The sequence below is a fragment of the Myotis brandtii genome, unplaced genomic scaffold, assembly GCF_000412655.1.
Source record: "Myotis brandtii unplaced genomic scaffold, ASM41265v1 scaffold1704, whole genome shotgun sequence".
Taxonomy (NCBI): domain Eukaryota; kingdom Metazoa; phylum Chordata; class Mammalia; order Chiroptera; family Vespertilionidae; genus Myotis; species Myotis brandtii.
Window position 1 is genome coordinate 234,597 of NW_005356277.1, and position 18,109 is coordinate 252,705.

Consider the following 18,109-nt stretch of genomic DNA (forward strand, 5'->3'; position numbering starts at 1 on the left):
TCCTGGGGATGTGCCCGCAACCAAGGTACATGCCCTTGACCAGAATCGAACCCGGGACTCTTCAGTCTGCTGGCCAACGCTCTATCCACTGAGCCAAACTGGTTAGGCCAATAGGAAAATGTTTAATATTTTTTTATTAAAATAATGTTAGCTGTTGTATTTCTTACATACGTCTTTTTCAAATTAAGGTAGTACCTTTCTATTTCAATTTGCTCAAAGATTTTGTCATGAGAAAGTGTTTGAATTTTATTTACTATGATTATCATATGGTTTTATCCCTATTTTTCTGTCACTTTGAAGTATAGTCATGATTTTTGAAATTGTATTCTTGGGATAAACTTTACTTTGTCAAGATATAGTATCCTTTTTATATACCACTATACAGCATTTGCTGATTTTTAAATGTTTGTATCTATGTTTACAAGATATACTAGGGGCCCAGTGCACGAATTCATGCACCTTGAAAGAAACTGTGGGCCCCAAGGCTGCAGTAGGCACAGGGGTGGGTCTCAGTCCATCCTCCGCACCCCCCGCCCAGCCGCTCCCGCTGCGGCCCCCAGTCCCCTGTCTGCCAGCAACCCCATTCCCGCTGCTGCCGCTCCTACACACTAACAGCGCCAGCCCTGCTCACACACCCACAGGCGGCATGGAGTGATTAGAGACAGCATCAGCAGTGGGTATGAGCAGGGCCAGCAACATCAGCAGGTGTGAGCAGCGTCTGCTGCCCCGATCACACCTCAGGAGCAGGGGGAAGTGGAGAAGCCCTCAGGGGCAATCAGGGCCGCAGCTGCCACTCACACCCGCTGATGGCACTGAGCGATCGGTACTGGTGCCAAGAACCAGCAGCAAGTGCAAGTGGTGGCTCTGGTGCCTGCTGTAGGTGCAAGCGGGGCTAGCACTGGCAGCAGGTGCGAGCACCAGGCTGGACTGCGTCACACAAGAGCAAAGAATTTTCAGTGACCACCAGAGGCTCGCCCCGTTTACAGCAACTGGCACCCTGCCTTGGTCTGGTGCCCCCACTCACCTACTCCACCATCCCACCAAAGCTGATGCCCACCATGTTCCACGCACACCCCCTGGTGGTCAGCGCACATCATAGTGACTGGTTGTTTGGTTGTTCCTGTTGTTCCGACGTTTGGTCTATTTGCATATTAGCCTTTTATTATATAGGATTACCCATTAATTACTTTTTTATAATATACTAGAGGCCCGGTGCACGAAATTTGTGCACCGGAGGAGGGGGGGTCCCTCAGCCCAGCCTGCACCCTCTCACAATCCAGGTCCCCTCGGGGGATATCCAACTCACAATTCAGGACTGCTGGCTCCTAACTGCTTGCCTGCCTGCCTGCCTGATTTCCCCTAACCACTCTGCCTGCCTGCCTGATTACCCCTAACTGCCTCTGCCTTGGCCCCCACCGTCTCGGCTTCACCCAGAAGGATGTCCGGAATGACATCTGGAAAGTTGTTCAGCTGTCAGGTCTAATTAGCATATTATGCTTTTATCATTATAGATTGTCTGGTTTAGATATTACTGATAATACTAGTTGGAAAGTATTCTAGTGTCTGAAAGAATATTATAATATTGATGCTATTTCTTTTTTAAAATTTTCAATATTATTCTGTATTAGTTAGTGATGCCCAGGAGTATTCAGAAGAATCAATCTAGGCTTCAGGAGTAAAGCCTTGACCAAAAAACATGTCATAGGGTGTCTCTCCTACATCACTTCCTTTAATGCACAGGTTCTACTCTTAGTATCTGTGCGTTTAACTATGTTCATGGCAGAGGAGTAATATCTGAGCCAAATACCCAACAGAAGTGTCAGAGATTTTGCATAGCATTTACTGTATTTCTCCCATACTTGGTAAATAAGAACCTCTCTAACCAAAACAGTCCCTAATTCTGGGTGTACTTATGCCAAAGTATTAACAATCTCTGTGGATTCACTGCATCTGCACATGTTTAATCTTATTCTCAGAGCAGATACAAACTGAATGCAATCCCTAGGGACCTCAGTGCTCCTCGAGCTGATAATTAAGGAAGAAGAAAGAGACAAGCCCTCTTATATAAGGTGGAGCCTTTGGTATCAGGTGAATTGGATAACTTCTGAAATTTTATGCTGAAATCTTTTAGCCAGTCTCAAAAGTGCTCTCCAAAATATACACTCTCTGGTAAGTACTCAGATATTCTTATCTATCTGACTTGCACTCTACTTCTCACTTTTGACAGTCAACCATATACAACATCATGCCTCCAAAAGTCATATCTTTAGGAAAATTGTTTCCTTCAGAGATTATGTAAATGGACTATTCACCTTTCCAGAAATTGGCCTTTAGCAGAATTCAAATTTCTTCTAAATTGTGATATTGACCACTTCAGGTTATTATTCTCCTGTCAGCATGATGCAATTGATCACAAATTTCTGGCCAGGAGAAATGAAACATATTCTATCAGACATTGCTGCACTGACTGCCCTTACAAATAGCTACATGTTTTGAAGATAGTGGACATTTTTAAAAGAATATTTAAATAATCAACAATTTTTAGAAGATAGGGAATAAAACAAAGGGTGGTTTGATTTTGAGACGATCTTACTTTTGTGGGAGTTACAGGAGGTAGAAAGAAATTGAGTTGTCAGATTCTTTGCTTTCATATAGTATTATTCTAATAATCATATATTCTACCTAACATCTTATCTAAGATGTGAAAGCAAGTTGTAAAGGATTCCAGATTCATTGATTAGGGATTAACAATATTTCACAGGGAAAATTAAATCAGGATGCTATTTTAGACTAGAGTCTACTTTTAGCATGTGTTTTCTATAGAGAAACTAGAAATGTATTTTGTTATTTTGTTTTTCTTTTTTTCTTTCAAATGGAACTGCCATTTGACCTAGTGATCCTACTTCTAGGAACATATTCTAAGAAACCTGAAAAATCAATCAGAAAGAATATATGCACCCCTATGTTCATAGCAGTGCAATATACAATAGCTGAGGTCTGGAAACAGTCAAGTGGCCAGCAACAGATGAGTAGATTAAAAAGCTGTGGCACATTTATACAAGGGAATACTATGCAACAGTAAAAAGGAAGGATTACTTACCCTTTGAGACAGCATGGAGGGACCTGGAGAGGATTAAGCAAAATGAGCCAGTCAGAGAAACACAAGTATTTCATGATCTCACTCATATGTGGAATCTAATGAACAAAATAAACAGACGTATAAAAGAAATACAGACACATAGAAGCATGGAACAGACTGATTAATCTCAGAGGGAAGGCAGGGGTGAGTGGGTGGGTGGGTAGGAGGAGATCAACCAAAGAACTTGTATGCACGTATGCATAACACCCATGGGGAAAGGGGGGGCATCTGTAATAATTTCAACAATAAAGACAAATTTTAAAAAATACATTTCTAGTTTCTCTATAGAAAACACATGCCAAAAGTAATTTTTTTAATCTATGATTTAGGTAGATTTTAGTCTAAAAAAGCATCTACTTCACACTATATAATAAGTCATATAAATGCTTTGTTCTGTCAAAAGAGAGCTGGAAATAAGCCAGAACCTTCAACAATGGCTTTTTTTTCTAACAAATTTTCAGATATTCGTATTTTACTAACTAAAAAATCTTTCATTGCAGAGCCCTCTCAATGCGTCATGACAATTATCAACACATCACATGTTGAAATCACCACATTCTTCTTGGTCGGAATTCCAGGGCTGGAATATGCACACATCTGGATCTCTATCCCCATCTGTTGCATGTATTTTGTTGCTATTCTAGGAAACTGCACCATCCTTTTTATCATCAAGACAGAACCCTCCTTGCATGAGCCCATGTACTATTTCCTGTCCATGTTGGCCCTGTCTGACTTGGGTTTATCCTTATCTTCTCTGCCCACCATGTTGAGGACCTTATTGTTCAATGCTTCTACAATTTCTGCCAATACCTGCTTTGCCCAGGAATTCTTCATCCATGGATTCACAGCATGTGAGTCCTCAGTGCTCCTGATCATGTCATTTGATCGATTCCTAGCCATCCACAACCCTCTGAGATACAGCTCCATCCTTACTACTGTCAGAGTTGCCCAAATAGGAGGAGTGCTCTTCTTTAAGAGCTTCCTCCTGGTTCTTCCCTTCCCCATCACTTTGAGAAAGTTGAAATATTGTAACAAAAGCCAATTATCCCATTCCTACTGTCTCCACCAAGATGTAATGAAGTTGGCCTGCTCTGACAACCAAATTAATGTCATCTATGGCTTTTTTGGAGCACTTTGTGTTATGGTAGACTTTATGCTGATTGTTGTATCTTACATTCTGATTCTTAAGACTGTGCTGGGAATTGCAACCCAGAAAGAACAGCTCAAGGCTCTCAATACTTGTACTTCACATATCTGTGCAGTGATCATCTTCTATCTGCCTATAATCAACCTTGCCATTGTCCATCGCTTTGTCCGGCATGCCTCTCCTCTCTTCAGTGTTCTCATGGCAAATGTTCTCTTACTTGTGCCTCCACTGATGAACCCTATTGTGTACTGTATAAAAACTAGGCAGATTAGAATAAGAGTTGTAGCAAAATTATGTCAGAAGCAGATATAGCAGTCATATATAGTATAAACCTAATTGGGTGAATATCTTAAGTAAGAGATTAAAGGTGAGTTTGAGAAAACCTAATATTTGACACAAATAATCATCAATATGATTTTCTTGTTAATATCATAAGCTTTGTTTTCTTTAGGCCAGATACTGAACATAGGCATAAAACCAGAACAGGACATACATTTCCTGGGGTCTCCATCCTAGTTAACAAAAAATAAAATAGATACCTTATGTCATCTCTTTTTAAAGGAACAAATTCAAATCCAGACAGACAAATGGTAGTGTCTATCCCTCCGACAGAAATAGATTCCTTATCCCCATATTCAATTTATCTATACTAAGTTCTCTTAAATCGAGACACAAGTTACATCTTCATTTTGTCTCCTCTGCTTTAATCATCCTAATGTGTTACAAGAATTTTTTAGGGAAACATTGCATTAGCATCTTTGGTTTCTAAATGATTACTCCTGCTGCTTTCTAACTATCTATGCAAGTTAAGAGTAATCTTTTTAAAAGACAAATTGAATGATGTAATGTCTTTTTAAAATATGAGCTCTTATTTCTTTGGGAATAAAATTAAAGCAATAAAGTGCATACTATAAGACTATTCATGGCCTTGACCCCCTCTACTTCACCAAAAATATCACATTATCAAATTTCAGCTACATTGGCCTTCTGAAAATTTGTTACATTTACAACTTTTCTATTTTTGTAAGTTTTCATACCTGACCCATTGTTTGAGCATACTCTTGATTTCAATTTTATATTTCATATCTGTCACTTCTTTTAAATTTCAACTTAATTTCATTATAGATTATCTAATCCCTCAATACAAATTATGACTCTCTCTTTCTAAAAAAAATCTCTTAAATTGGTTATCATTTATTCTGTCTTATACTTTCTATTATAATTTTTAATTATAGATACAGTTGCTTGTGTTTATTCTATTTGTTTCAACTTCCTAAATAAAGTATGCTATCAATGAAGGGAGAGAACATATCTATATTTTTATGCCTTTGTGCCTAATCTAGAATGTTTCTAATGCAGAGTAGATCTCCAATAAATAATTGTTAACAATTGAAGGTAAAAATGAGGCTATGTTTGGGGAGTGGGGAATTGTTATCAGAAGCATATTTTGCCTATATTAGAGATTCAAAAACAATGCTTATCTCTGTAAAAAATTTCATTGATTGTGAGGTACTTTCCAGTTCCTGGCTGATTATTGCTCTTTAAGCATTTGTCTCATCTATTGTCTCTTGAATTGACCTGATGAGATTAGAATTGGTGTGGTATGTGAAGAGGACTTAGGTCAATGCGTGGACCCAAGAAAAAAGCTAAAAATTTGTCCTATGACAGACAAGTTTTGTAGGTTATTCTGATACCCCGAATGGCAAGCTGGGACTCTCCTTGAAGGTTATTGTCTCACGAAGTTTGAAGAATAAATCCACAGACTAAAAGATTTTAGGCAAAAGTGTGGAAATTTATTCTAAGCGTATACAAACTCCCTTGCAGGGAGGCGTTTCCAAGTGGGTAACCCCCTCAGGAGGGGTCCCCCAAAATGGGAGAGCCCAGCTCTCTTTCAGAATGGGAAAATACCTGGTCCTGTGAATCTCTTTTGTCTACAGGTTTATAAATGCTCATAGTTTCTTTGTTCATTCCACTTTCTAATTGGAACCTTCCTTACTTTATGTCCCCCATTCTTTCCTAATTGGTCATTTCCCCCCTTTTCCCTGCATAGTATCAGTTTCAAGGTTTCAAAACCCACCCAGTGCTTCCCTCTTCTTCTTCCCCTTATCTTGTAACATTCTTGTAAGCAGTCTGGTGGCTTGGAGCTGTCTCTGGCCATCACTGTGCATTCCTCTCCCATGGACCCCCCTTTTCCTAACTGCCTCTCTCTCCTTTCTCTAAAATCCTTTCACTTCTGGGAATTTTTAGGCATATTTTCTCTTTTGATTCTCACAATTACCCATTTTTATAAGACTTTTTTTTCTATTTTTTTTTTCAGTTGAAAAGATTGAGATTCTGAGAGATTGGCTTAATGAATTCCACAAAGAAAAGGTTTAACTTAACTCTGAGTTAAACCTTCTCTTTTATACCCTAAAATTATCTCTCTTGGCTACATTTTAGCTTTCACATCAGGGATTGCATCTGTTTCCACAATGCTTTCTTAGTAGAGAAAATTCTATCAATCAGATCAGAGTACTAAGTGTTTCTGTTGAATTTTAATATGGCCCCCAAGATCTTATCAAACTCAATTTCCTCAGTCTGAGCCTGCATTATGAGCTCACTGCTAGATAAATGTCCCTTGAGTCAACCCCAAGGGCTCTCTGGACTTTATAAAACAGTGCTTACAGAGCACGAAAAGGGAGTCTAAGAGATTCTTCCATGCTTCTAATCTTTTTCCTACCATTGACTTTAAGGTGGAGAATCATATTGTAAAAAAAAAAAATACAAACAAGGTAAGATATAATTCTCTCTTTTGTTATATTTGACAAAATTTGCATTGCTCTTTGATCCTGAAGAGATGGGCTAGATGTTGAAACAAAAGCAAATCAGCAGGTCCCTATGGAGTTTGAGAATTTTACAAAACTACCAAAGAGAGACGAATGCACGTGTTGGTAGGAATATGTGTCCAGGCAAGTTTTAGAAATGCTCAGTCTGGATGATATGTGTGAGAATGGTGTATATTTCAAGTATTACATGATTCTTCTTCTTCATGTCTCCTGACAGGTAGATACATGACCTTGGACAAGTTACTATACCTCTCTAAGACTTGTTTTCTTATCTATAAAATGGTTAAAGTAATAGCATAAGAATATAAATGAGAAAATCTATATACATCATTCAGAGGGTGTCATATTTATAATAAAGTTAAATGAATAATCACTAGATAATAAAATAATTAAATTTATGGATGCTTATCTTATACATTTAAATTAAATCTCAATAGTGCCTACTTCTAAAGAACAATGCAGTTTTAAAAACAATGATGAGGCAAAGTCCAGAACACAAATGACCACAGTCTATTGATGTAAAATAATTTTAGCTATATCTAGCACAATTAGGAAAGCAAATTCTATGGCTCAGATAAGGAGTTTCAGAAGACTGGTAATTTAATAAGCTGATGGATATCATGTCCTTAGCTGTAGCCTAGGCCTTTCGCTTAAATTCCGAACACTTATCCTAAATAAGCTATAGGTTTCCAAAGAAGTCAGGTCCTTGGACAGTACTCTGGGTACTCACCCATTTAGAGGTTGGGTAAAGAGCAAAATCCAGTAAAACAGCAGACAATGTGATAGAGAAACACTAAGAGTAATTATACTTTTTTAAAAATCAAGGTTCTTCCATACTCTCAATATTCTTGGAAAAAGTCAAAGAGTCAACCTGACAGGTAATTGAAATGATGGAGATTGTTTGGATGATTGAATAGTGAGTCATTAATTTTTAGATCATGAAGAAAATGGTGGAAAGAACCTATAATGGAATGAATTTGGAAGAGATAAACACTCTTTTGAGGAACTGTAGTTATATGTTAAGAGGCATCAATAGTTTTTCATTGTTTGAGGAGCACCAGATGAAGAATCTAAAGAAAAACAAACAACCAAAATTCACACAGTTGTTTGACAGAATATAAGAAGTTTATTCTGAAAAGGAGATAACTAATGGAAGAAAGTATTACTGTCTTCAACTTTGAGATATTATACTTAATTAAATAAAGAATTATTAAGCTACAACTATGTTCCAGTTACTATACTAGGCACAGTCAATGTCTAGTAGTGAACAGTATAACCATGATTCCCTACCCTTAATGTCTAGTAAAGAGAGAAGACAGAAATCAATCAAGTAAAAATAAGGAATATATGTTAAAAAAAAGAAAAAAGAAGCTATTTTGTGTAAATAAGATTAGATTCTGCACCTTCAGAGAAAAGATGGAAACTTCTAGAAACATTAATCAATTCAAGAAAGAAAAACAATCTGAGTGTTCAGTCGTGAAGTAGAAAGCTTTAGGTAGTAGTTGATATGATAATACTGGGAATAAGGTATAATATGTTAACTAAAGGTAACCTATTGATTTAGAATGGTTTTGTACAAGCAAGAGAGTAAGACGACATGTTTTTAAGGGCCCCATTAACTCTAAGACTGTATCATTATGAACTTTCAGTTCTGTCATTACTTCATATGTTATCCTATTAGAGATATACAGGTTTGAACATAGGTATGGAACAATTTATGAATTCTACCTCCCCCACCACAATTCACATTAAACATTACTTTTCCATTTAAGATTTTGTTTTATAAAATTGAAATAAGAGAATCATGAAATTGGAGACCTGGTTTTATAAGATCTAGCCATGTGGTCAAAGGATTGCCTGGGATTCTTAAATGTGCAAAGTCCAAATTGGCTGACACTTTTACAAAATTAAAACAAATTACTGGATGAGGAAGCAAGTCATATTCTTCTCATTTGTTACTGTGTTTGACTTTTTTGACAGTTGAAACTGACAGTAGAAACATAGACTACCTTATAAGAAGTCTCTGATTGTTGCCTTAGTATCTATGACCTACATTGTACCAGAAAAGGACATCTTTTGTCAGACTTCACTGAAGAAATCTCCAACTGCCCTGAGTAAGCATCTGGTTAGTTATCTTTTCGTGCGTCATGTCTCCTCTTAACGGCACAAACATTAAAGTTCTTAGATTCCTCCTTACTGGAATCCCTGGATTGGAGAAGAGTCACATCTGGATAGCCATTCCCTTCTCATCCGTGTACCTTCTTTCTCTCCTGGGAAACTTTACCATTCTCTTTTTCATCAAGACAGAGCCAAGCCTCCATGAACCCATGTACTATTTCCTTTCCATGCTCTCCATCTCTGACCTAGGGTTGTCCCTCTCTTCCTTACCCACCACTTTGGGACTATTCCTGTTCAGTGTCCATGAAATTCATGCAGCTGCCTGCTTTGCCCAGGAGTTCTTTATCCATTTATTCACAGTCACTGAAGCTTCTGTGCTATCTGTAATGGCATTCGACCGGTATGTGGCCATCCACAACCCTCTGAGATACAGCACAATCTTAACCAGCTCCCGAGTCATCAAAACAGGGGTCTTACTGACTTCGAAAAATGTTCTTTTGATCCTTCCACTGCCCTTTCTGTTGCAACGGCTGATATACTGTCATCAAAACCTGCTCTCACACTCCTACTGTCTCCACCAGGATGTCATGAAGCTGGCATGCTCTGACAACAGAGTCAATGTTGTCTATGGACTCTTTGCTGCTCTTTCTACCATTCTGGATTTGTTGTTTATTACTTTTTCCTACATAATGATCCTAAAGACAGTCCTGAGCATTGCAACCCCCAGAGAGCAGTTCAAAGCCCTCAACACTTGCATTTCTCATATCTGTGCTGTGCTTATCTTCTATGCACCCATGCTGAGTGCAGCAATGCTTCACCGTTTTGCCCGGGATTTGTCACCTCTGATCCACATCCTCATGGCTGATGTTTTCCTACTAGTGCCGCCCCTGATGAATCCCATTGTGTACTGTGTGAAGACCCGTCAAATCCGAGAAAAGGTTGTGCAAAAACTTTGTCCAAAAAGAAAATGATTAAAGGAATGAGAAAGGGAATACATTAGTAAGTGATAATTAAATAAACTTTGAATGTGTGGCTGGCATAAAGCATAGTATAGTAGAATGTCCTTGGGTTTTATAATCAAACAGAGCTCATAAAGTGAATGGCTTTTGATACTCATAACCCTTATACCCTGTTGAGCACTGATGGAGACAAGCATGGGGTTGTTCAAATTGGTGCCACAACATCTACTATCTCAGCTGATCACCGAATATCACTTGGAGTGTTGTTATTTTACTCTCCTGTTCAGCTCCCAAATCTTTTTCTCACAAAGATCACACCAAGCATTTGTCAGGTTCTTTATTATATCTACTCTATTCCTTACCTGCATGTTTCCTTTAAAGGCAGTGAAACATGAATTACTCCTTTTTTTTTTTTTTACCATCTGACCTTAAGTCTTTCATATCTATTCTACCAATGTATTCCATTCTTCTTCCTAAGAAGAATGCCACTCCTCCCTATCAAAATTTATTCATAACCCCTAAAAGGTAAATTCCATACCTCCCTGCCTTTTCAGAGATCTTGTTGCACCTTTTGTATGTTTCCATTTTTTTTCAATCTTCCTACTATTTAGCTATTCTTTCTCAGTCTATAAGCATGTTTGTTTTAAAAGGAAAACATTTTAAGAGATACATAACTTTGCTTCCTCAACTTTCCCAGTTCTCATGAATTTATTATTTTAATGTATTTATGTATAGTTCTATATATACATATATATCACATATACATTTAACATGAATGCATGTTACATATTTTTCTATTCTTTTGTTTCTTGGCTCTTCTTTTTTTATTTTTCTATTTACTCCCTGGAATGGCCAAGTCACACTAACCCTTCAGGCAACTAATATTAACAGCTAATAGTGTTCCTGAAAAGATGCACAACTTGCATTTGAGTCAGGAAAATACCAGATTGGAATGTTCTGCTTATTGTAGGATGTTTCGCAATCCATGAACAAAATTCCAGTAGTTCACCTAGACTCTTGGCAATGGTAGGAACCATTTTCAAATCTTGTCTCATATTCTGTCCATACTCATACAATCATAGAATGGCAGATATGTTGATGGAATTTATGTTACTGAAGAACATTTGCATTTCTCAAACAACTCAAATTGCAGTAATCTCTCTCTCTTTGGCAAGTATGTATGCATTTATCTTTCTACTACACATTTTTAAAATAACATTAATCAGTTTCAACTCTACTAACCATCTTTATTTTGTCTAAACATATTTTGTGTTACTTTTTCTAATTTCTTAAAACACATTAACTTTTATTTAATTAAAACATTTAAAGGTAACAATTAGACACTTGAGAATTAATAGGGCTACAAAAATGAATATAATTATATGTAACATGTTCATATCTCATAATTGTACATATTTCATAATTCACTATATACATACTTCATAATTATACATGCATTTATGTAATATATACATAAAATATATATTAATTGGCAAATTGTTTTAGTTTATTGATTAGTTAGTAAAACAGTTTTAAACAAAATGTATTTTCAAATATAAAATTTCCTCTAAAAATAAAGCAATCGATAGATCATATATAAGCTCTGTTTTCAAGCTTTGGGTTAGCAAATAATTTACATTTGCTAAAAACATCAAAGCTAAATATTTGGTATTCCAATGTTGAGATAGTTTGATTAAAGTTATCTAACCTACTTTGAACAAAACACATTTAAAAATGTAGAGATTGGTTTTTCTGGGAAGCAGTTAGTATGTGAAGAATTTAAATTTGTAAAAGAGGCAAAAACAGCACTGCCTAAGGGGGAACATTGGAACATGTTCACAGATAATGAAGTCTCTGCCAGGCCAAATGGGGACTCAAAAGCAAACACTGCTTTACAGAGGAGTCCCCTACTGATCAGAAAGGGCCAAGTACTTATACCACTGTTTGCTCACTGATCATTGGGTCACCCCAAGAAATTATTCTTCAAGTGGGATCTGCAAAATATGTGTTCACTTCAGTCACCAAATTAGTCTGGTTTACCAAGCATTTCTTCAGAAGCTCAGATATCTTTAAAACCTGATTGAAGGTCATGAGCAGATGAGAAAGTTTGTACCCTAATGCTAAAGTTTTTATTTTTTTAAATTAAATATCAGCTTTGTCTCAAACTTTCCAGTTACTCTAAATATATATGCAAAGAAAAGAGACTAGAAGAATTACCTGACTGTAACCATTAATTATGTTTAAACTATAACCAATTCCAAGTAGAAAAAGTTTATTGATTTTATAAGAACATTGTTTTTACCACATTATTGTACTGTAATAAAATATGCATTTATATTATCTCTACATTTAAAAAATGTATTTCTATTGTTGAACTTCTTAGCTGAACTCAGAATAGCATTCACAACAAGGCCAGATGTTTTACAGAATGAAATCTGGACAAAATAAATGTTTAAAAACTTTAACTTGAGTCATATATTAGAATAATTATCTTATGTAACTAATTGATTTATGGAGTGACATCAGCATCATGGTGACAGAAACTGTCTCTCATTTGTCCTTCTCCCCAAAAATGAAGCGTTCATCCATGAACAAACATGCCTCTGCGGTAGTTGTGGGATCCAGCACCATATGCCAAGGGACTCAGGAGAGGTCACACCCACCTGTGCTTTGGGTAATAGGCAGACAGACCTCAGTACTGGCTGTGGTTTCCACAAAAGCCTATGCTCCAGCTCCAGCCTCTCTTGGCCTTGGTCTGCTACTTTCTGGAAAACACTGGCTGGGGCAGTCACCCACAGACAAGAGAAGTTTATATTTCCAGAGGAGAAGCTCCAATACTCCACTAGAGCAAAAAAATAAAATGAGTTTAGATGAATGGAAGTTAGAGGAATAGCTTGACTGTGTCTGCATCACCCCTCCCCAAGGCAGCAAAGTCTAAGGCTAAGCAAGAACTTCTTTTTTGTTGTTTAATCCTCACCTGAGGACATTTCCCCATTGACTTTAGAGAGAGTGGAAGGGAGAGAGAGAAACGTCGCTGTGAGAGAAAGAACACATGGATTGGTTGCCTCCTGTGCCTGCAACCAAGGTACGTTCCCTCCCTTCAGTCTGCAGGCCGACACTCTGTCCACTGAGCCAAACAGGTTAGGGCATAACAAGAACTTCTTAGCCCTTGATTTCTCCTGCAAGTGAAAGGAAGATCAGGTGATGAGTGCTATGCTTTCACAGCTGTGCAGCATGCTGCCAAAGAGACTCATTTCTCTTATAGCATCCAGAGTACTGAATCAGAATCTCCATGACTGGAGAGAGGGAAGGGATCAGAAGAGAAATTCTCAGAGGGCATTAAGGGACATTGCGGACTGTGTTGTGAATTTCATCAGGAAGTCTTCCCATGAGCCAATAGGAAAGCATCACTTGCAGAACCAATGACAACAAAAGCAAAAATTAAGAAAGGAGACTACATCAAGCCAAAAAGCTTCTGCTCAACAAAAGAAACAAGTAGCATAATGAAAAGGCAGCCTACCTAATGAGAGAAAATATTTCCAAACGATATATCTGATAAAATGTTAATATCTAAAATATGTACAACTCAATAACAAAAACCAAATGACCTGCTTTTAAAAATGAGCAGAGGAGCTGAATTTTCCAAGACGATATGCAAAATCTCAGAGGGAAGGCAGGAGTGGGTGAGTGGGTGGATGGGAAGAGACCAACCAAAGAACTTGTCTGCATATATGCATAACCCGTGGACACAGACAATTGAGTGGTAAAGGCCTGGGGTAGGGGGCCAGGGCGAACTAGAAGGAGTCAATGGGGAGAAGTGGGAGTCATATGCAATACTTTCAACAATATTTTAAAAAGATAATACAAAACAAAAAACAAATGGCCAATAGGTCATGAAAAGATGTTCAACATCACCAATCATCTATATATGCAAATTGTTCCCTCAGAAGTTCGATCACTCACTATGATGTGTGCTGACCACCAGGGGGAGGTGTGGAACAAAGGAAGGCCCTGGCCAACAGCCAAAAAACCCCGATCAGCCCTGATCACTGGCCAGGCCTAGGGACCCTACCCATGCACAAATTTCATGCACCAGTCCTCTAGTTAGGGAAATAAAAACAATGAGATATCATCTTATACTGTTACAGAAAAACTGGACAAGAACCAAACAGTGCTCTGAGAGTTTGGAGTTACACTTTATTCACCGCGGCGGGCTTAGGGAAATGAATCCAAATTCTAAGCCAAGCTACAAGCAGAACTTTCCTTTTTATAGATGAGCCAGCCCTTTGTGTGCTTGCTGGCAGGGCCTTGAAAACTACAAAGTTCTATCAATTAAAAATGCACCTGGCATGGCGTTGGGTGTATCTAGTCTCTGGCCTACAAGGTCAGACAGCTAATTTATCTCCCCCATTATTCAAGCAGGCTAGAAAGCAAAGTTACTTTTTCAGAATAAGAGGCTGTCCAAAGAATAGCAGAGAATTCCAAACAGTAGTTTTACAGAATAGGGGTTTTCCTTCACAATACCTGTTAGAATGACTGTCATAAAAAGTTAAGAGAGAGCAGGTGCTGGCAAAGATGTGGATAAAAAGGGAATCCTTGTGTACTGTTGGTGGGAATATAAATTGATGAAGCCACTATGGAAAACAGTATGGAAGTTCCTCAAAAAATTAAAAATAGAGCTATAATATGACCCAGTGATTTCATTTCTGGGTATATATCTAAAAGAGATATATAAAAGGATATCAAAGACACTTCTGTACTCCAGTATTCATTGCATTATTCACAATAGCCAAAATATGGAAAAAACCTAAATATCTATCAATAGATAAATAAATAAGGAATGTAATATATCCATATACGATAGAATATTATTCAGCCATGAAAATGAAAGAAATCCTGCCACTTGTGACAATGTGGATGGACATTGAGGGTGTTATGTTAAGTGAAATAAGTCAGACCCAGAAAGACATGACTTCTATGTGGAATCTAAAAAATAAAAATAAAAAAGCCTGAACTTGTAGAAACAAAGAGTAGAATGGTGGTTACCACAGGGATATAAGGAGATGTTGGTCAAACTGTACAAAATTCCAGTTAGAAGAGGAATCATTTCTGGAGATCTAATACACAGTGTTGTGATTATAGTTAACAAGAATGTATCATAGTCTTGAATGTTCTTAAGAGAGTAGATCTTAAATGTTCTCACTACCTAAAAGTAGTGGTAATTATGTGACAATGGAGGTAGTAGCTAACTCTATGGTGGTAATCATTTTGCAATATATAAGTGTATTGAATCAACACACTGTATACCTTAAATTCATACAATTTTATGTCTCAATAAAATCTCAATAAAGCTAAAAAAATAAATAAAAATCATCAAGTTGAAAGAAATTGATTTTTTTCTGAATCATCTGAGCAATAGCTTAAAATGAACATAATTTATCTCCTGCTAATGGAGCCAACACCTTAACAATTATCTCTTCCCTTTTCACAATGACTGGGAAAATTGCAATAAAAGGAAAACACAATCCATTTGAATGAAGTTATTTAATCTACATGAAAAATCATGAATATATAACATAAAATCTATCTTCAGTGGCTATGTATGCTAAATTACTACCTTCAGATACCATGTTCTTAAGAGAATTCACACATTTTTTAAGTGGATGCTAATTTTTTTCTTCTGATCATCATGTGATCAATTTTATCAATTTAGCCACCGGAGCAGTGGCACATATTGACAAAAATTTTGCTTAAGTTATAAGTTTACTATCAAATTTCCTGAGAAAAAGAATAGAGAATTAAAAAGTATGAGCTTTCATTTTTTATTAATTGGCTTATTAAAATATAAAATTACCAAACAATGAAAAGAATTATATGTTTATAATAAATGATTAACACTAAACATTCATTAGTCTTTATTCCCTGAGCATTTTGTTGTTGTTGTTCATGTAATCAAGTTATTTCCTATTGATCCCAGGCTACTGGCAGCCCAGTGATTACATTCATTTCATAGTCGTTGGCACGAGAAGCATCACAAGTGGTTGGTTTAAAAAATAAAAAAAAAGAGTACCTGGAAGGGTATCATTGCCAAATATGTCTCCCACCACCAATTGAACCTGGGAACAGTTAACTTTATCTACATGTTTGTATACCAGTGAATTTTATTTTAACAGCAATGACCCCACCTCCTGTCTTTGCAGCTTTACTGATATTGCATTGGATATGGTCAAGGAGAGAAATGAGACAATACCGGTCATCTATCAGATTTAGGTATGTGTTAAAATAGGGTCTGTGTTCACTGCACACATATCTCATAAGTCATTAGATGAAACTGCAGCAGACACTTGAAACACAAAGAAAATATCTAGCTACCCGTCCTGGCAGATTTTAATATAGTTACATATAACACTTGTGGTAAAATGAAAAAGATAGGACAGATTCCAAACTATTTGGGAAACCAATACAGTAAGTGTAAATTAGGCTCATTCTTGGCAAACTATAATCATGGTCACTTTCCTGATTATTTTAAAATGGCGTTTACTGAGAATCCATTAAGTATCAGTTATTCTGTTCAGATATTTCAAAATTGTTTAAATTGATTCTGGAAGAACTCTCAATATAGATATTGGTAATTAAAATGGGTTGACAAACCTTTTGAAGGTCTTAAATGAGCATTTTGGAGTACAACCTTCTGAATTATGACCCAGACCATATGTGTGCTAGGGAGAAAACACAAGTAATGGTCAATGGGAATTAATAAACCTAGAGTTAAGACTCAGGGCCATCATTCTTCCTAACTGTAAACCAAATTACACTCTAAACCATATGAAAATGCCTAATAGTACCAGGGACTGTGTAAAAAAGGAGGGGAGAGGCTCCCCTTTTAAGATACAGGGAAATAATCTTTCTAAGAGATTAACTGACATATCCTAGAGTGCATAGTCACATTGGTACCAGAGACAAGATTGGAATCAGCTTTATTTTTATCTGAATCTGAATAAAAAAAAAATACTCTCTCATAATATTGCTTACCAGGCCTAGTGAGAAATTTAAATCCATAAATATAAACATCCCAACATCTTTATTCCTCCACATACTGGATGGGAATTCCTCAGCCTCCCAGGACTTCTATCCTCAGCTAAGGGTCTTGAGAACGCCGCAGGGGATTCTCAGCCTCCACCAAGGCCTCTGGAGAGAAGCTGCTGGACTCTTCAAAAAGACCCTGTGTTTTCAGCAGAGAATATTGCTGTAGCTGAGTTCCAACTGAGAGGAATATGCACTCCAAGCCCCTATCTCTGCAGCTGTTGGTGCTCAGGTATGTATTGTAAGAATCACAGAGAACAGTCAGGAACAGCAAGATAGCTGGGGCACATCTAACCTGGACCATACACTGAGCTCTCGGTTAGCTAGTTGCTTATCCCCCCACAGCAAACTAGTCAAGAGAGTTTTGAGTGGCAGATGAACTGGGGATAGGAGACCTGTGGGTTAAGGCCTACTTTATCCCTGTGTGTGATTTTGTAAGGAGACTTGACCTGAAGTGGTGGACACACAATACAGTATACAGATGATGTATTATAGAATTGTACACCTGAAACCTATATAATTTTATTAACCATTGTCACTCCAATAAATTGAGGGGTGTGTGTGTGTGTGTGTGTGTGTGTGTGTGTGTGTGTGTGTGTGTTTAAGTCATCTTAATCATTCGGTTTAATCCTTGTTGCTTCTCATCTCTTTGTTCATTATTTGGAGCATTAGTTCCTTTATCTTTAAAATTGAAATTGCAATCTCTACCTTCCTTGCCTTAAATGTATTAAGATAATTAAATATTAAAATGAATTTGGCAGTGTTTTTAACAATCAAGTGTTATATTCCTATAAGGTCATGCTTGTCCTTGGGAGTAATTTTGCAGACAGTCATCAAC

The 18,109-nt window shown here is 37.1% G+C and overlaps 2 protein-coding genes across 2 annotated transcripts; both read left to right on the top strand.

The window, feature by feature from the left end:
- The first annotated feature begins 3,636 nt into the window (after positions 1–3,636).
- On the top strand, positions 3,637–4,603 carry LOC102245495 (olfactory receptor 51A4). The gene has a single exon (XM_005863036.2). The coding sequence runs from the start codon at positions 3,657–3,659 to the stop codon at positions 4,596–4,598; it is 942 nt and encodes a 313-aa protein (XP_005863098.1). The 5' UTR covers positions 3,637–3,656; the 3' UTR covers positions 4,599–4,603.
- A 4,640-nt stretch (positions 4,604–9,243) lies between these two features.
- On the top strand, positions 9,244–10,200 carry LOC102252969 (olfactory receptor 51A4). The gene has a single exon (XM_005863055.1). The coding sequence runs from the start codon at positions 9,259–9,261 to the stop codon at positions 10,198–10,200; it is 942 nt and encodes a 313-aa protein (XP_005863117.1). The 5' UTR covers positions 9,244–9,258.
- The last annotated feature ends 7,909 nt before the right edge of the window (positions 10,201–18,109 follow it).

Excerpts from the sequence above, each read along its gene's own strand:
- LOC102245495 (XM_005863036.2), top strand. The coding sequence starts at position 3,657 with ATGACAATTATCAACACATCACATGTTGAAATCACCACATTCTTCTTG.
- LOC102252969 (XM_005863055.1), top strand. The coding sequence starts at position 9,259 with ATGTCTCCTCTTAACGGCACAAACATTAAAGTTCTTAGATTCCTCCTT.